The 20,971-nt window shown below is 40.4% G+C and overlaps 1 protein-coding gene across 5 annotated transcripts in view; it reads left to right on the forward strand.

The window, feature by feature from the left end:
* ttc28 (tetratricopeptide repeat domain 28) overlaps window positions 1-20,971 on the forward strand; it is a 468,402-nt gene that overhangs the window by 381,354 nt on the left and 66,077 nt on the right. For all 5 annotated transcript variants that reach the window (XM_069182111.1, XM_069182113.1, XM_069182112.1 and 2 more), the window contains 2 exons: window positions 15,923-17,264; window positions 18,927-19,450. In XM_069182111.1, coding sequence (XP_069038212.1) covers window positions 15,923-17,264; window positions 18,927-19,450 — 1,866 coding nt within the window. The remainder of the gene's footprint in view (window positions 1-15,922; window positions 17,265-18,926; window positions 19,451-20,971) is intronic.

The raw sequence follows: 20,971 nt of genomic DNA on the forward strand, positions 1-20,971 counted from the left end.
TAATGGGGGTGGAAGAGTTATTAATGCTTGAGGCAAGTGAAAGCATAAGAACTGCATTTATCTCAAAAGAGGCACACTGCATATTTATACACAAAATCCATTAGGCAACCTAACAGCATAAAAGACATGTAATGACATGAGAGGGAACCAGCCAAGGTCAGTTGCTTTTTCATTAGCCAGGAGGTGAAGGGTCCTGCTGGTGGGAGTCTGTGAACATTCACAGCAAAATAAAATGAGCTGGGGTGTCCAATGTTGTGTGTTGACACACACGGCTCTTTGCGCAGTGAGGAGATGTTTCACCCAGGCAGAGTCTATACTAAAACTGTAAAACTAGATTTGCTCTAATTTGTCAGGAACAGTACTAAATGTGTGTGTAGCTGTCTGTAAGACTGCAACTACATTTGGCATTGTTGCATTACAGTATATTATAGTATAGTAGCTTACGATCATATATAGCTTAATATATAAAACTGATAACTGTGTAATTTTGGTTTTCCCAGACCAATTATTGTTTTGTGCAGCCTTTTAAGACTTATTGCATCTTTAAAGCCCAGAGAGACTGTGAGTCTAAAGTTCCCATCCACACCAAGGCATACTCACCACTACCTACAAAATGAATCAGCTTTGTTATATTTTATTATCCTCCCCAATTCATAAGCAGATGCAGACCAATAAAGACTGAACTGCTGGACTCTGAACCTGTGAGTTATCAGCTTGAGCCACTCGCAAATCACCCCCCCCATAACGTGATGCTGCACATCAGCAATCCTGAGTGAGTCACGGGGATGCATTTCAACTCCCTGTTGTGGGTGGTGTGAAACACGAGGAGGGAGTTTGCCTCTGCAGGCTCTGCTTTATGTCCTTCCTCCTCATCTTTTATTAAGAAAGGCGGTCTCAGTTTAGCCAAATTGGTGTTATTGTAGACGCCCAAGTGAGACTGAGAGATTGAGCCTTATCCAAATACCAGTGACTCTGCTGAATGGACAGTAACTTTACACTCCATTGAATTTATTTTTCCATTTCTTCTTGTCGTTAATTTAATGACCTCTGGTAGGGAAGCAGGAGTAATGCAGGGAATGTACAGTATTGTATAACCTCTTACATATGGACATAAAAGGGAAAAGTGTAAAGTTTTACAATAATCCGAGATAAAACAGAATGCAGAGCTTATTTTGTCAGACTAGGTGTGTGAAGTTTTACCAGTCTAAAAGTCTAAATTCAAATACATGCACTTTTTTATCAGCAGCGTTCACTTGTCTTCCTGATACCTGCCATAATTTGGAAATTATTTTTGTTGACATGCTTGCATAATATGTTCACTGAGTAATGTCTCAAAGTAACACCCCGAGTACATTTGCCTCAATATTGCGAATATACTGTATCTGTATAGTCTACAGGGTATTTGACGGCAGCCTCACTTTTCGGTCAGCTGCTAATGAACAGTTAACTGAAGTCCCAGAACACAGTCAATGCTTTAGGATTTTTTAAGACTTATGTATTTACCACCTAAATCTGTAAAAAAAAAAGCTTAAATAAATGATCTAGTTTCATCAAACACCTGCAGACAGGCGCATAAAACAGCCTTTTCTTACCGAAGCTGCTGACCTCCAGTAATTGTGTTCAGCTTTTTGAAGTTAGTTTGCATGTATATTGGGTAGTAATCAACAAAGAGGTGATATTGTGTAACTGCCCACATGTTTGAGAAACAAGGAGATGTAAATGTAACAGATGTGGAAGAGTTCTGGGAAGGTTGTGACCCTTTCAGAAAAAAACAAGACAGATATATTTAGAAAGTAAGGAACATATTTTACAGAAAAGCTTTCAAAAAAGTCAAAGACCGCTTTACTGTTTGAATTATGGGAGTTCTAGATTTTGCAAAGCTGAATTGTGGGATATCTCGCACTTCATGAAACATACTGTAAATATGAGCAGAATCCATTCAGTAACAGCTTGCACATAAAAATGTAATTAATGTAACTTTTTATTGGTTGTGTACAGCACAGTTCCATTATAAAAGCATTTTAAAAAGTGCTGATATAATATTTTAACAAATATTAACATAAGTTTTTGTACTTAAATATGAGCTGGCCACACAGAAACTCGAAAATGCACAATAAATGTGTTGCCTTATACTGTATCTTATTTTCTGACTATTCACTTTGTAAATTGTGTTGTGAATATCATAAGAATGCTTTCTTCTTACACAAATCTTACCTTAAAAGATTTCTGTTTTGCAAGTGCTGGCATATTGCTCAGTGCTGTTTCTCACTTTGTGCTTGGATGATCAGAGTGTCACTTGTCCCAGAAATCCATATAAACAGTTTTTAAAATCAAAATACTTGCATTTCCCTAAAAAAAACATCTAAATATAGCAGAAACCTTTATAGCCAATTGATTTTCCATCAGCTCAAGCTTAAGCTAAATACACTGCCGTTACCTCATGATATTCACTTAAGCATGAAGGTAAGCATCACCCACACTGAGGAGCTGTGTGAAACATCCATTCCTGCTCAAAGACAACAACCAGTGCTCGCTTTCTGAAACTGTCATCTGCCAAAACCAAGACCCAAAATGACTACTGTTTCTTTAAAAAAACAAATTACATGTGTGGTACAAAGACTATATGTCCCCTAAGTTCCTGATGGAAAGGAATCAACGTGACTTGAGCTCTTTAGCAGGAGAGAGAGTGAGAGTTACATTTCCAGGCTGATGTAAAATATAATTGTGGAGTTGGAATTGGTAGAGAAGTAGTTTGGTAGGGGGGTTAAATTGACAACAGCTGTTGATAATTGGCAGAGTTATGGGCATGTGCAACTGCCTGCGCACTGCTCTATCTCTGATGGCTCTGGCTAGTTTCTTTTAAACCCAGGACAAGCCCTCTCTGCAGTGGAGTTACTCCCATCCTCCTCTTGCCATTTAAAGACCCCTGTTTTGAGAACATTCTGCAAAGGCAGGAAAGAAGAGGTGGATCTTTTTAAAATGGGGCTCTTGCAGAAAAGAGAGTTTCTGGCTGCAGCACTACACTAACGTATCGTTGTTCCCAGTGGGAGAATCTATCAGTGAACAAAAAACTTTTTGTTTAACCCTTTGCTGTAGGGAATGCTTTATAAAAGAAAATGTATTTAATTTTAGAATTTTATTTTAGAAATTGTATTTATGTCTTTCATTTATGGAAACAAAGACACCTATATCTCATTATAAGAATGATGTATACGAAATCAAAGGACATACAGTTGAGGCTGAAATACAGCCTGTCCTTTTTTTAAAGAGCAGCCATTTCCTAAACCTAGAGCATGAACAGTCACAATACCAGAGCTTGTAACAGTGAGTGAACAGATGTTAAGCATAGTTCTCTTGCAGTTCAAAACAAAGATAGCACAGCACACAGAGAAAAAGGCCTGGTTTGCTACTGCTTTATAGTCCTCATGAGCCATGGGGACATCACATTATGAGCCATTCCCTGCTACTGTGAAGAGAGATAGATCATTCCTACTAAATATCATATCATGAACAGGACAGTTTTTTTTAATAGTAAGCTGGATTTAATATAAATTCAGTTAAACTTTTATTCATAAAACATTTAGACAAAGTGGAACATGCAGCAGAGTAGTGTGGCTAGATTGTCCTAGGGTTTGCTCAGGGTACTTTTGAACACAATGCTTTTTAACAAACAATAGAAAAAGGAAGTAAATAACATCTGTGTGACCTTTATGGATAGAAATAATAATTAAGGGCTGTAGCTCTGTCTATTCGACACTGTTCTGTGTCAGTGCTATTCCTCAAAGTTGAATCTAGTTCGAAACAGTGGCACTCGTTTTGTATTTACAGCTTGCATTTTCTGGTTGAAATCAGATAGCTGCAGTTGTGCTTCACAGAAATACTCTGACGTTAATCTGGGCCCCAGTATATGTGCCATTCTTGTTAAGATGATACCCCAAGAGTAAACACAGGCCTCATTTGGGTTCAGAGTTTGGCACACAAGGCAGAATGCTTAATGAGTTTTTCTTATAGCAACACACAAACTCTGGTGACAAAGCAAAGTGCTGGGAGTATGTTTTGAATTGTTTTAATTTTCATGTAATATGAGGTGGTTCACTCAAAGACAAATGACTGGGTTTCCAAAGATCTCAGATATCATGCATGAATAGTTTTAATGCAATTATTTCTGCAGCCACCCAGATTTCAGACTTAGCAAATAAGCCACTCCGCATTGGTAATCTAGGTTCAAATCAAGTCCCGAGTGTACTATAGAAGAACCAACTTTGTCGGTAGAGTTTTGGAATCTAGGAGTTAAAATATTCACCACCGGTGGGTCTTGTAACAAATATAAAATACACTAAACAAATGACAAGGAGCTGTTGTACCATGGTCATGTTTTCAGTCACTTTCCATGTTCTCATCTTACCTACTGTACATCCAACTAGCTAAACTCATGTGTTTAAGACAATCTGTTGGGTTTTGCTCTATGGTCCTAAGCTTTCTCTTTACTCTTTACTTTACTCTCTGGCTGGCTTACTCCGGGATTATTGCTCTTGTTCCACTAAATTCCCTTTCAGGGAGAAGGCAATTCTTCCTCTATACCCCAGACAAATGGTTTTGAGGGAGAGGAATAATAATCTGCCTCTCTGTCTCACTGTGGAGTTTTTTTTTACCTCTGGCAGTCCTGCTCCGTTCTATGCTACTTAAACATCTTTCTTTCAGCACTGGTTTTGTCTTTGTCTGCATCATGGTCTGGCATCAGTGCCAGAAGCCCAACTCTAAGAGATGCCATCCATGTATTGCTCTAGCTTCAACCAAAATGTAAGGGAAACTAACAAAAAGTGTTTCACAAATTAGAGGAGAGCTTTCTGCTGGCATCTTGTCCCTTTAAACAGAACTGGAGTTCATAATGCTCCCCACCAGCTTTCTAAAAGTTCCAAGGGGAACCCCTTAACAAATGCATCTCATAAAGAGATTGTTAATTATTGAAAGGGTATGCACATCCTGCCCAAGACAGTATTAAAAGAACATCAAGAAGCACCCACACCCCCCAAGATAGGGATCAGTTTGGTGGAAACGTTTTGATGGGCAAAACTTTTTTTTGTATTGACCTACCTACATTGGCAACTCACAAAAATCAAACATTTTGAAGCAGTTAAGGCAATAGACTTGGGAGCATTTCAATTTCTGCCTGCGCCATATTACTGCCACTTCTTTTGCTCCAACCTTCAAATCAGAAGTAATGCCCAAGGCCTGTTCTAAGTGACATACAGTTTCAGCAGCAGTTGGTGATGAATTGATCACCCTCCAGCCTCTGTAAGCTGCACTGGATAAAAGCATCTGCTAAATGACTAATTATTAATTGTGATCCATCTGAGCTCCACTGCAATGAATCTGTCCTGCACAGCTTTAGTCTCTTGTATTCCCTGATCATCCTGGCACCACATCTGCTATCAGAAAGGATATTAATCCCCAGAGGCAAGAAGGTGGGAAGACATTTGGACTTAATGGTACAATATTCAGCTGACTTGCTCAAAACAGATGCAGGAATAGGAAAGACAGCCAGAGAGAGAGAGGGGCAGAATAACAAATTTTGGAAAAGCATATTAATTATTTATAAATATATGGGATACATATTTGGGATAAATATATGTACAGTATATATCATTGCATGTGACATTTTACCATATATATTTGCCATAGAATTATCACAGTTTTACTGTTGTTTGACCACTGATTTGCTATGGTTTCCCTTGTTTTTTCCCATGATTCTGTGGTCTCCATGGTAATCTCTGTAAAGTGATCGTTTACACTCCCAGCTGTGGTGGTCAAAGCCAGTTGAGTTATTAAGATTAGTCACATTAGTCTGTGCTGCACGCAATCCATGTTTGATTTAGATGCTGGGTTTTGTTTTCCCATTGAGACTGGTGCATGAGGAGAACCGCTCAGAGCCACTCTTATGTGTTTTGCCTTCTATCCACATGTATGAGTACAATTGTCATATTGCTTAGTTGTCTGCACTTTCTGGAGTGTTTCAGCCTGTAGTTTTAAGGTATATAGAGTCTGAGTTTTTTTAAACAGAAAATAAATATAAGTACATACTGACGTAGGCAGGCATAAATCAATAACTAAAATGACAAATTTTTGGTATATTGCTTATTATTTTGTTTGGGATCCTCTGCCACATTATTTATGACAGACATGATCACAGCTGTTTTTCAATTAGGATTTGGCATACTAGGTTAAATATGTGGATGTTGCAATTAATCTTTTCTTCACCGCAAGTCTTCTGTTGCAGAATGGCAATAATTGTCCTTCATTATCCAGGAATGCTTTATAATTGGCCAGTAGGTGAGATGTTTACTATTTGTTCTTCAGATTAGTAATTGGAGAAATCTGGGTAACAGCCTGGTTTGGTTCTGACCATGCAGCAGTTTTGATTGTCCTGTTACTTTTACGGGTCTTTGACATTGTAATGAGTCTTACACACTGCCTAAGTCCGTTTAAACATTAGGTCAAAGTCGCAGTTAGATCTGACAGTAGTGTAAGTACAAGCAGTTTAAGAAGGTGAAATAACAACACTCACCAGTTAAGAAACACCAAGCAATGTCATGTGGCTTCTTTAATCTACCATTAAATCGTTGGTCATAGATGAATCAGGCAATTTCAGAAACGTTAAGCAGCTTCTCACATAAAGATGTTAAGCTGAAAGTAATGGCAAGCTGAATGTCTCTCTCACCCTGCTCCTGCTGTACAAAGCTTTTAAAAGGATCCTTCAATACTTACTGTATGCTATGAAAAATATGGGCGTGTTTCTTAAATGTGAAACAATATTTTTCAGAACTCTCTGCTTGCTGTTTCCAAAAATAGTGGAAATGAAAGCAAAACGTTTTACTTCTTTATTTTACTAATATTATTATTATTATTCCATGTGCATGATATTTTTGTATTAAGGAACCACTGGATGAATCAGAAGGTAAAGTACAAATGTTTTAGGCAAAACCCTAAAGTCAGAAAGTCAGCTCTTGACACCTTTGGTGACAGTTTTAATGCTTTCTGACATTCCAGCCCATTTTAAGCTCTCGGGAAATGGAAACGCACAATGCGGAATACTGCCTGACTTGCCTTGGGAGCAGGCAGCTTTGATTCTTATCGGATGATGAAGCCTTTCATGGCACAGCCATCCAGAAGGCCCTATCGTCTCCATGCAGGACCTGCAATGCCATTGTTCCACACGGAGGAGAGACGGTAAATCCTCTCAGCGCACAGGAAAGCCGGGCTGAGTTGCAGCCTCTGGGCTTCAGCCCTGTTCCCCGGGACAATTACACACCAACTTAGCGTGAATGCATATGCATGCTGCTCCTTCCAAACACATGATCCGAGCAGTGCCAGATCTAAGCGGATCTCTAATGAGAAATGACAGCCATCACATAGTCCACTGCATTCCTAGGCTTTGGCAGTTAACTGACATGCTGGCTTTGCAGCTCTCAGAAACCAAACCCAGTTTCAGTTTAACCCCCTAACTCCTGCAGAGCATCAGGGAGTGTGCAGAGAGATTTAGTAGCCCTCAATTCCAGATGCCTTTCTATTAGGTCCTCTGATGCAGCAAGCTCCCGTAAAACATATGGGGAAAAAGCCTAATTGCTATAACCTGTAAAGAAGAAACTGAGATAAACATTTTGTTTTCATGGTTAGGAAAGACTCCTTTGAAAGTGAGCTGTTGCTATAAATTCTTTAGACTGTTTCTGAAAATGGGAGTTTGGCAGTTGAGATTAGAGTTCAACATGCACTCCCACCATTAACTTGATAAAATACAGTATGTCCGCTAGTTCATGTATGTGTTCACTTTGGTTTCCAGTCTTTAAAAAAATAAGATCATAAGGCCTCCTGAGTGTCTCAAACAGTAAAGATGCTCCTTCAAGCCTGGATGAGCTGAATCATCACGGGCTTGAGCCTGGATGATTGTGAGTGGGATTTCTTGAGCAGCAGCTCACAGTTGGCTATGTGCCTCTGAGATTAGAGTTAGAGCAGTGGACTGGTTCTTTTTCTGTGCTCTCAGCACTTTCCTGAAGGAACCTGTGAAAATCTGGTTCACCAGCATGACCAGTTTGTGTTTTCCTGTTGATATCTACTGGAGGAACTCCATTATGTCAACTGTCATGAGTGTCAAGACAGACGTCACTCACTGTTCAGGACTAAAGTGTTTCACATACTTTGAGCTGATTCCAGTTAGCAGTTTTACAACATTGCAGAGACAAAATTCACATCATATTTCAATTAAATCTCTCCAGTGTACACAAATTCCTCATTGTACTGAAGTTGTTAATTAAGCGAAAATTCATTAAACAAAAATGAGTGTCCTCTTAATTACAAAAGCTTGGCAATTACCTAAAGATATATGACCTGAGATATATCACGTATTTAAAAATAGTAAATAAGAGTAAATATATGGTAGACATTCAAGTATTCATTACCATAAATAGTAAGATAGAAAAAAACGAATGTACAGTCTGAAGAGAGCTGACAGCCGATAATTCACTCACTGGTAGAGGGTGATGAATGAGGTTCTGAGGTACTATAGATGAGAATGTCTGGAGGATGAGATATTTTGCTATTAAACTCACAAAAATGGCTAAAGCTCGGAGAAGTTTACAGTACACAATAAACTACGCAGTACAAAGATGGTGAGCTTTAACATCAGCAGTACGTATAAAAATATTATTTACAGAGGAAAAACATTCTTCTAAACCCTACAGCCTCTGTTGCCCTTTGTTTAACCCAGGAGACTATCCTCTCTGGTTTAGACCCACATTGTATCTGACATCTGTCTATAATCTGATTACTCTCATCTTAATGTATGTGGCCCATGAATCTTTAATATGAGTCTTCCTTATATATCTTTAATATAGCTACAGTATACAGTATCTGGTCCATTTAGTTTCTTTAACAAAATACATTTCTCTATTCAAGCTTGGGCTGCTGCATAAATGAGTCATCCTCCTGATTTCTGGGGCATCTGATTTTTAAATTGGTCAAAACGTTTGAAGAGCTGCCCAGACATTCATCACAGCAGCAGAACAGTCTCAGAGCTGAAAAAAGGGAGCAGTAACCGATAAGGGTTCACAGCCTGTTCCTCGTTAAGACAGTAGCAGAAGAAAGCTTGGCATGAATCAGCAGAGGAGGGACAGAGGGATTGACTGCCATTGAAGAGGGTCATCAAGAATGTCTGAGGGCAATGTGACACCAAGGCTGGATTCAAGCCCCATTGAATAGAGCTATACAACATAAAGAGAAAACACTAGATATTGGGTGTTTTGGGGCTGTACATGCAGTACTTCAGTCAATAAGTGGAGACTGGAGAACAATGTTACGATATTCTGGCCTTAAGAACTGTTCTGTTACTAAACATTTAATATTTAGCTCATATCTCACTGGCAAATATTAAGAAACAGTCAACTTTCAAAACAGACATCGTTTATTTTGATTTATTCAGAGGAGCCTTTGCAGAAAATGAAAGTAGCTTATTTGCCTGCAAAGACAATGCAGTAGTCACTTTCTGAATATTCAGGAGTCTTTTTTCATAAGACAAAATAAATAAAGCTTTGTACTGTCAAAAGTCTTTAGATATCATCTTAGATATTGTAGCGCTCTCGGGTTCACGTGGGTATGTGCCCTCGCCACTGCCGCCTCAGGTCAGCCCCCCACCGCTGGAGACTCGAACCCGGGCCTCCACCGTCACTCAACAGGGACCCAGCCAGTTGAGCTAAAGGGAAATCTCCCGTCAATGTTGGCCGTATGCGTTACAATATGATATCACAGAATGAGTTAAATACAATAAGAATGCATTAAAATTGTGTAGTTTTTAACAGTGCGGCGGATCGCTTGTTTTAGCTGAATTTTCACATTTAAGGACATTTATAGTTTACCCACTGGCAAAAACATTAATTTTGAACATAATACATTATATAGTTAAGATACAGTATATAGATCTATAATTGTGCATTAGCATCAGTGCATAGCAAGTGACAGTTGTGGTTAGAAATGTAGATACTGTACCCAGGTGGACAAGATTTCAGTCACTGTTGTCAATTGATAGAAAATTAAATTGTAAGTTTAGGAGACCTTAACCAGTTAATAATCATGTGTGCAGCACTGTTGAAGCTGTGTTCTTGCATGAGATATGTTTTTTTGGGTAAAATCAATAGGTACAGTACAGTATATCTTCATCAACAAGGACTTTATTTTTTTCAGAACATGCAGTGACATATCTCTGTTGTTTTTGCAGGAGGGAACAGCTATTTTCTAAATTATTCAGTTGTTTTTCCAGCAGGACTTTAAAATTACCTGGAATGATGTAGGTGACATTGGAAACTGAATAAGACCTAAAAGTCTTTATTGGTTGATCAGCACTCTGTGGGAGAAAGATCCTGTTTCTAGCTTCTATTGATTGTCTCCAATCTGAAGAGTTTTTCTAAAAGAATGAAATAGTCTGTGTAATTAGAGATAACCAACTAGCTAGTGCACACTAAAATCACTGCATACTGTATGTACTGTACACTCTCCCCAGTCATTAATTTTTAACTCCACCTAGTAAACTTAATTGTCTTGTGCAGCCCCAGTTCCAGCCGTGCACAGCTGTTGATGAATATACATAGTAAAAGCTAGTGTGACCACACATGGAATTGCTGCTAATATCTCAACTCTTTGTGAACCAAGGACTGATTAAGCCATCTGATAAACTGTTTGTCTTTGTAGCCATTGATAATACAGTTATAACTTGTAAATACAAACTGTAGCGACTGCAGACACAGTTAATGTAATTCTCAGGCAACGCAATCATACTTAATGCAGAGCAACTAATATTGTCACACCAAATAAATCCAGCGCTAGCACAGTAATAACTAATCAAGTTACAGCTAATCTACGCACAGGCAGCAAATGCACTCATAGTGAATACTTTACAGCTGAGAATAAACATGGAGACACATTCTATTCACCTCCAGTGACTGCTGCCTGACAGCTCTGTGTTGTCAGCCTTCTCCCTTGTGTAGGCAGAAAAGTATTCCAAAAGGATTCTGAAAATTTATTTGCAATTTTTAAAAATCTGGAATCACCAGTTGTATGTCACACAGTTTTATGTCTGCAGCTCCTGTACCACGTGGTAGAGAAGGACAGGTGTACACAAGCCCTTCCAACACGTGCAAAGTCTTTCACCATGACTCACTGAAGGCTCTACAGTGCCATACAGGAGTGTTGGTACTGACTGGAGGAGTGGTGTATCCCTCTACCTGATGTCACTGCAAGCCTACACATTACCCAGGATCACAAGAAAGGTTACAAACTTAAACAGGCCATTCACTGCACCTAGCCTGTCACAGAAGTTATGGTAAAGCGTTCTGGCTGATAAATCCAGATCTGCAGATCTGCACCAAAGGGGAGAACAGCTGCTTAGAGACACATGGCAACACTTGGGTGATATGGCCCAGGCTCAAACTTGTAAAAACAGCAGAAGCTTACATCTATGAAGTCACAGAAGTCCCTGTTTGCGAGAAAGCTGAAGGATATTTTATCATTATTTTACCCTATATTATCACAGGGTTTGTACCCATACAGGGCGAATCCTGGTCATGGCTGGGTTGTGAGACGACCTGTGCTCAATCTGGTGACGTCAGGATCTCAGGGCTCAGCCTGCACTCGAGCACTTTTACTCACTGGCTTCAGAAGTTCTTCAGTTTTTTAGAGAACTTTAAGAGGATAGGAAGAATACAAGAGGCTGAAAAGAAATGAAAACCCAGCCTCCTCGACGTATGGCTGAGGAACCTTATACAGTACATGTGTAGTGATGTTCCCCAGATAAAAAGAGAAAGTAAACAAAACAAGAGCATAGTTTATACAGACGAATTGGCTTAAAACCAATCATTGAGAGTCAGACAAGCTGCATATGGGAGCTTTATTGGTAACTTTCTTCATGTAACAGAAGGCAACAGAAAACAATGTTGAAAATGTTGAATTAAAAATGTTGAATGACTGAGTCCGTCTTAGTCAGGCCCTAGTGGAATTTGTCTGGAAGAGGAGCCTTTCCCCCTGTTTCCTTTCTGGGATGCTGTAGACAATCCTAGCTGAAATCCGTAGGCTGGGCTCCTCTGTGGTAAGAACAGCCATGATGCAGAGGAAGTACTGTATGTAGAGAGTGAGCTGCAAGCTCTCTTGGGACTCTTCCTGCCTCCGTTTTTACACTCAAGTCACGTCTTTACAGGACTACAAATAGCATTAAAATAAATAATGGTTTATGGAGGGTAAAAATAACAGTACAGGCATGACTTGCTTATCAATCCGCTAGTTACCAGAGGTTCTAGCACCTCAAATTATCCCAAATTGCTATGGGGCAGAAAGGTTAAATAGAAGTACTTATGACTCATTTTCCATGTGTGTCTTTGTGTTTTTCACAAAAACGTACAAGATTTATAAATATATACCTTACTTGCACAGTGTCTCTTTGTAATTCTGTCGTTTGTGTTTGACTTTGTCTGTCCCATTTGGAATTTTAGATCTTTTAATTTGATCATGCTGATTAATTTCTTATAGTTCACAGTGTACTCCCGTTTTATGAAACGTCTCATTGGTTTCACACCGCTCTTGTTTTTTGATGTTTTAGCAAATATTGTAGGGTATGTTGTGTTCTCTGTACTGTTTAGTTTTAACACTTTCTCCCTAGATTTGGAATCAATTATTGGTGCAGTGTGAACAGAATTGGGTGGCAGTTCAGTACACCAGGCAGCCAGCTGACAGCCTGACTGGTCAGTAGGAAGCCAGCTCCCTTCCTGTCCACATGCTGCTCAGTCAGCGAGTGGAACCTGCGCTGGACCAATGCCAAACAAAAGACCCATGGAGCTCACCAGTGGTCTGGAGAATCCAAATCTACCCCCTACTGAAAATCACTCCCACGATTTTCAAAAGCACTGTCCCAACTTCACGGTACCTAGATTAAGAAACACACTGTACACCTATAAAAAGACATTGAAAGATGATAGCCATTGTATGTACAGTACACTACAGACAGACATCAAAGATGTTCATTTAAAATATTTGAACAGCTTTTGAATCCTATTCAAAAAGTGATTTATTCAATGCTGATTTTAAACATTTTATATACTGTTGTCACAGCGACTTTAAATAAGATATTGAATACTCCTCGGGATAGAGTCTCTGTCCTTTCATTTCTGAATAGCTCAATGCTGCAAACTGAGTTCACCTCAGTATGGAATTCTTTAATCCTGCCTCCAGACAAAGGTTCCATTTCAGATTCCTTAGTTCAAGATTAAAGAGTGTACCTGTAATCTGTGTGAGAAGCCAAGCACAGCTTTGGAACACTCATCATCTTACTTCTGGATGTGATTGCATGTCTCATAATGCATGATCACATTTTGCATTCATGAGCTTAGATCTGTGTATACATATGGAAATTAAGAGGGAATGCATTTAGAATTGTATTTCGGATCAGTTAGTTACCATCAGCCAAATAAGCAAGATGGTATGGAGGACCATTTATAATCTTTCATAAGAAATTAAGAATAGAGGAAAAATAAGAACTATATTCTTTTGTGTAAGATATTTATTGTCTAATGCACTTTGTTTACTGGGCAACAGAGAAAAATTGCACTGGTAGATGAAGAACTTTGGGGTCATTAGGAATGAAAAGGACTGATGCAGGCAATTATTATTAATTGTAATTTCAAGGGTGAAGGTGTAGTAAAGTATGTTAACGGGTTCTGAGAGGATCCTGTGGGTTGGTGAGTTCGGCAGTTCCTGCAGAACTAAAGAAACCAAGTCAATTTTGTCGTTTTCAACTAGTAGTACAAATAGAAAAGACTTTGAATTTAGCCTTTCAGTTCTTTGTGAAGTAAACACGTTGAGGTCCACCCTAGGAATACACTGAAAATATTTTGTTTTTGCTAATGTTCATTATGATCAAAGAGTTCACTTTCCAAAAGAATTACAATATAACCAATAATATTTTATCACCACTATTACAGTTGTACTGTAGCTGAGCAGCTTGGGTGCGGTTTAATTATTAGACTAATTGGCTTACAGTCCCTATGGTATTTTTCTTTATGTGAATAGAACAGCATATATACATTTTTACATCAGTACACCCAGTCAATGGCACAATTACAGTCTCCTTTTCACAGCAATCGAGAAATGTTTTATAGCTTTAACATTTAGGTAGCTTATATTTAGACACCTGGAGAATGATAAATATGATTGGAAGAGGTCAAAAGCGGATTTTATTCATCACAAGTAGCCAATTTCAGGTCATGAAAATAATTTATCATTGTAAGTACAGTACGACCACTGTCTTTAAAAGGGACGATGTGGTTGGACAAAAACAATGGTTGTTGTCATTGAGAAGATTAGCTATAGTGAATGTCTAGCATGTACAGCTCTATGGGTAATGATGTGATGTCAGTTTGTCAGAGATGTCTCTGATGTCAGTTTCCCTTTCTCTACCAGCATTAAAAGAAGCACCAAAGGAAACAAGCTTTTGCCTGTAAAAACTAGCACCAGCCTTTAATTGGATTTTCTGCATGCTGCTAATCTCTTGGCCGATAGTGATTGACAGTGTGCAGACTCGCGCCTTGCGTGGCAGACAGACTGTGCACCCTGGTCTATGCCTGCAGCGACTAATGGGTACATATTTGGATAGCTACCTTGAACGTAGGAACTGACAATCAGTCAGAGTGTATTACCAAGCAAAGTACATTTATAACAGTTGCTGACAAAGCTGAAGCTCAATGGAAGCGTATCATCAGCCATTATTATTATTTTTTTCCTGGCTTTTCCCTGTTCGGAATGGAGTGCATTTTTGGTCAAACGGTCTTTTAATAAACAGACTGCATCGCCAAGACGTCAGTGCCCACTAACTTCCATCGCTTGGGTCATTTTCCGCACATGCCAGCAATTTGTTGATCCTCTGTAATACACTGCACTTTTGGTTAAGGGAAGAGGCAGATTAGTGCACAGAGAGATCTCATAGTGGAATTGCAGGGACCATGATTAATGCTACTGCTGCCTCAAAGTATTTTCCATTATAAGTATTCATTAACCTCTTCTTTGTGAGTTTTTCTAGCATCACAAGTCCAGCTATTATTGCTTTGGGGAAGCTTTTTAGTACGTTTGTTATATTTCGAAAGGAATCGGAACAAAATGGGAATTATACTTCAGCTGTGACCTCTTTGGAAATAAGGTGGAGGTCCAATTGCTTTCACTGAAAAATGTGCTCTGTATAATTGTTTGGTTACTCAGGAAGATAATCAGTTTTGAAGAGGATAGAGTACTTAGAGGTATTTCTTATAGAATTTCAGATATTAAATTTACTGTTTTTTCACAATTTCCTTTGCTCTTGACCTCTGTGTTAGACATGAAGTAGAAAATGTCTTTAAGGAAAGCAAAAAAAAATGCATTTTTAGATAATTATATGGTATGTTAGTTATTTTCTGGAATATATATTATAAACTTTGTGCTGTAGCACAGTGTTACCCTCATATGAGCTGGGAGAGCCACACTCTTGTTTGCGTGTTTAACAGGTAACTTAAAATCCTTAATGACTTCACAACTTGACTTAAACTCAATTAAGTCATGTATATCTTAGATGAGAGAAAAGCAGAACACCCAGTGGCTCTCTAGGACCAGAAGTAAGGATCACTGGTCTAGCACATACTTAACAGCTTGTGTTTGAAAACATTTTGTTTTTAAACACACCCTTGAAATCCAATAAAATTACATTTTAAATTAATGGTTCATATTTATTTGCTTTTAAAAGACATGATGATTTTTCTCAATGCCAACAGAATCATATTCTATTACAGAGATAATAGGAATGCAATGCAAAAACAAAATATTATTCCATTCTGTTAATACTGAGTGTATTTTTGTGCCTGCTTAGGTATAATTCACCAGATGAAAGGAGATTATGAGACTGCACTGAAACTCCACAAAACTCATCTCTCCATTGCTCAGGAGCTCAGCGACTACGCTGCCCAAGGTCGGGCGTATGGCAACATGGGGAACGCCTACAATGCCCTGGGTATGTTTGACCAAGCCGTCAAGTACCACCGCCAGGAGCTGCAGATATCCATGGAGGTGAATGACCGCGCGTCACAAGCCTCCACCCATGGGAACCTGGCTGTGGCGTACCAGGCCCTGGGAGCCCACGACCGCGCCTTACAGCACTACCAAAACCACCTCAACATTGCGCGTGAGCTGCGTGACATTCAGAGCGAGGCCCGAGCCCTCAGCAACCTGGGCAACTTCCACTGCTCCCGAGGGGAGTTCCCTCAGGCTGTGCCCTACTATGAGCAGTACCTGCGGCTCTCTCCCGAGCTCCAGGACATGGAGAGTGAGGGCAAGGTCTGCCACAACCTGGGATATGCCCACTACTGCCTGGGCAACTTCCAGGAGGCGGTGAAGTATTACGAGCAGGACCTGGCCTTGGCCAAGGACCTCCATGATAAACTGAGCCAGGCCAAGGCCTACTGCAATCTGGGCCTGGCGTTCAAGGCCCTGGGAAACTACGGTAAGGCAGAGGAGTGCCAGAAATACCTCCTGTCTCTGGCTCAGTCTCTCAATAACTCACAGGCTCGTTTCCGGGCGCTGGGCAACCTTGGCGACATCTTTGTGTGTAAGAAGGACGTGAATGGGGCTATCAAGTTCTACGAGCAGCAGCTGTCGCTGGCCCACCAGGTGAAGGAACGCAAGCTGGAAGCCAGCGCCTATGCTGCACTGGGAGCCGCCTACAGGATGATACAGAAATACGACAAAGCCTTGGGCTACCACACCCAAGAGCTGGAGGTTTATCAGGAACTGAGTGACATCCAGGGAGAGTGCAAAGCCCATGGGCACTTGGCAGCTGTCTACATGGCCCTAGGCAAATACACCATGGCCTTCAAGTGCTATGAGGAACAGCTGGACCTGGGGCAGAAGCTGAAGGACCCCAGCATCGAGGCCCAGGTGTATGGCAACATGGGCATCACAAAGATGAACATGAACGTGATGGAGGAAGCCATCGGCTACTTTGAGCAGCAGTTGGCCATGCTACAGCAACTGAGTGGCAATGAGGCAGTGCTGGACCGAGGCAGAGGATATGGTAATCTAGGAGACTGCTATGAGGCGCTGGGCGACTATGAGGAAGCCATTAAATACTATGAACAATACCTGTCTGTAGCTCAGAGCTTGAACCGGATGCAAGACCAGGAAAAGGCTTACAGAGGCTTGGGAAATGGTCACAGGTGTGTACCGCCTCATCTATTAAATCTACTCCGTGTTCTCAGGATATTGTCCTTGACAATAATGCCAAAATATTTTATTTCAGCTTTCAGATGATCTATATACGGTGCTTCAGGATCAGAAAATAAAAGTTAGTTTAACCAGATTCTGTTAATTCAACTTTTCACACAGTGTGAGAATTAATGTGGCGTTACTGATCACTGAATGAAAAAAATATTTTACCTGAAACAGCCTGATTAAACTAGATCTGGTAGACCTGATTAAATGATGGCATCAACTTAAATCAAATTATATTGCATGTAATATAAGTCAAACGAAAGAATGCAGATGATTTTTTATCTTATTTATTTGTTGTTTGAATTATGTTTCGCTGGGGCACAGTAAGCAATTCTTTGTATTCCCCACACTCATTGTTGAAGCTCTAACTACTAGGTTGGGTTCAATTAGTTCTGCATGAAATGAGGACTGAATAATGATTGAAGAACACGCCACACTAATGACCCCAAACATGGCACCATGGGCCCTAAATGAGTGACGCCTTGTCATTGAACTGAGACATATTAACATTATGCATTAATTAAGTTCCAATCATATCATTAATACTTGTACTGGCAATTACAACCAAATTGTAATTTTATTTATTTGTTAGGCTTCTGATTTTTCCTTTGAGCAAAGCACAAAGGATGATGAACGTTACGGTGAGCTGCTGTCACCCCATTTGCAAATGAATCTGTTTTCATGCATCATTCATCAGAAGGGCCCGTTGTCCCACGGAGATGCGTTGGGATGGTAAATTATCTTGTCAACAGCACAATTCTCTGCATTTCCAATTAACACTATTACCACCCTACGGAAAAAAAAGAATCAGTCAATTAAGCAAAGGAATTAAACCAGTTTCATTTCCATTAAATTAAGAAAATCTTGTTTGAAATGTCGGTATAATTTTACAAGAACACAGTGCTTGCTGAAGTTGCATATGTTACATTCTTCTTCATTCAATCTTCTTCCTAAATAATAATGGTAATTGTACATGTGCTGATAATTATAGCAGTGCTTCCAGGCCTTGAATGTTTGATGTTTCAGACACTGAAACAGCTTTCAGACACTGTTCTGTTCTCTTAATGTTAAATTTGCACTTTACTCTAAATTTTATCAAGTCAGTATAGAATGTAGAACAAGACTGGCCTGATATAACTGTATCTGTTTGATTCTCAGGACTGCAACTTTGCTTCCTTTCTCTGTTTACTGCAAAGATACAATTTTATTGTTTCCTACTGGAATATTTAAGTAATATAGTGTAATAAACACATAAATTACTGCTATAGGATATACTGAAAATGACCGGCATTTGTTTTTGTCTGAACCTGTTTCTCAGATGAGTGGATGGATGCTCAAACAGACAAATATCAGAAGTGAAGTGGGGTCATTCCACATATGTTGTTCCATTAGCTCCTGGTAGCATGTTGAGAGTCAAGCAGAATGATCCATCCATGGCTGGTTAATCTACAGTATATGAGCACAACTCATGCTCTGAAGAGGTGTTTCCTGTTGAGGTCCCAAAAACGTCACACTCTTAAGCTCAGAAGCAAGAGAGTGGATTAAGAAATGTGTGACTGAGTGAAGGTGCAGGGGTGAATCCTGACTTCTTGATTATGTCCTGGCAGGGCTATGGGCAACCTGCAGCAGGCTCTGGTGTGCTTTGAGAAGAGGCTGGTGGTGGCTCACGAGCTGGGAGAGTGTGCCAGCAAAGCGCAGGCCTACGGCGAGCTGGGCAGTCTGCATAGCCAGCTGGGCAACTACGAGCAGGCCATCTCCTGCCTGGAGCGGCAGCTGGGCATCGCCAGGGAGACCAAGGACCGCCTACTGGAGAGTGATGCATCCTGCGGCCTTGGTGGGGTGTACCAGCAGATGGGGGAGTGTGACACCGCCCTGCAGTACCACCAGCTGGACCTGGAGATCGCTGAGGAGACTAACAACCCTGGTTGCCAAGGCCGTGCATATGGCAACCTGGGCCTGACCTATGAGTCGCTGGGCAACTTTGAAAGGGCCGTGGTGTACCAAGAGCAGCACCTGAGCATCGCGGCGCAGATGAATGACCTGGCTGCCAAAACCATGGCCTACAGCAGCCTGGGGAGGACACACCACGCACTGCAGAACTACTCCCAGGCCGTCATGTACCTGCAGGAAGGTGAGTGTCTGTGCCGTTTTACTATAAACAAAGATAAAATGTCATGCACTTCTGAGCTGCTGAGTTTATTTTTATTTGTTTAGGGATAAAACTAGGATGCAATCCATCGCCCCTTACTTGCATACTGCATTTTTCCAGACTGTAAACAGACAAATGCAGTTCGGTACAAATTTATTCTTATTCATTGCTTCTCTCGACTAGGAATTCCAGAGCATTTTTACAGAAATAAATACGAGGCGTACGCAAAAACAAATCCCATTACAACTATGTATAAAAAGCGCATCTGTAAGCTTTTCTTTTAATGAAATTTAGTGTCTCAGAGATTCTGATGTGAATCATGAGCTCCTGAAGGCAAGCTGGTCTTAACATGTCAAAGGTAACCAACCTTTCACACGCAGAGAGTCAAGAACGTACTATCTGAGAGCTGCAAACTTCTATGTGTAAACCCTATCCAGTATTTTTACTGTATTTGTGGATTTGTGACGCTATGCAACACAGTGTTGACCGCTCATGAGGAACTATGTTCCAGCAGATGGATATGTTAGATCCAGGCTCTGTGGAATCTCAGTAACTATAATAATTATAGAGGTGCTATAATAATGCTTTGTCTCGTCACAAATCCAGAACTAAGACAACCCACTGAAGCTCAGCAGGTGTGAGCCTGGTCAGTACCTGGATGGGAGACCTCCGGGGAAAAACTAAGGTTGCTGCTGGAAGAGGTGTTAGTGGGGCCAGCAGGGGGAGCTCACCATGCAATCCATGTGGGTCCTAATGCCCAAGTATAGTGACAGGGACACTACTGTAAAAAAAAAAAAAAAAAAAAAAAACAGGCGCCATCCTTCGGATAAGACGTAAAACCGAGGTCCTGACTCTCTGTGGTCATTAAAAAATCACAGGGCGTTTCTCGAAAAGAGTAGGGGTGTAACCCCGGCGTCCTGGCCAAATTTCCCATTGGCCCTTACCAATCATGGCCTCCTAATAATCCCCATCTATGAATTGGCTTCATTACTCTGCTCTCCTCCCCACCAATAGCTGATGTGTGGTGAGCACTATGGCTGCCATCGCATCATCCTGTCGGGGCTGCACATAGATAGATAATACTTTATTAATCCCGTAGGGAAATTGATTAATTTCCGTACAGGACATGGGTGGTGGTGGAGGGGAGTCCCCATTACCTGTAAAGCGCTTTGAGTGGAATGTCCAGAAAAGTGCTATATAAGTGTAAGCCATTATTATTATTATTATTTATTCTTACAGTTATACTATATAGCATTCTAGCTGTAGGATGCCTACTGTATCCCCACAAAGTGTTTATGTGTAAGTATGTTCTGTAGAATCCACCTTCTAACTATTTAGTCTCCCAAATAGTTCCTTGCAAACATGACTCTTATCAGAAACGAATTTTCTGGGCTTAAAGTGTGAGAGCAGAAGGCTATGCACAGTACTAGGCATCCATCCTGTGGAGCCTCATACGCCAGGAAAGGCAGAGATACAGTACATCCTGGATGGGATTCCAGTCCA

Source organism: Lepisosteus oculatus, chromosome 22, assembly GCF_040954835.1.
Source record: "Lepisosteus oculatus isolate fLepOcu1 chromosome 22, fLepOcu1.hap2, whole genome shotgun sequence".
NCBI lineage: Eukaryota > Metazoa > Chordata > Actinopteri > Semionotiformes > Lepisosteidae > Lepisosteus > Lepisosteus oculatus.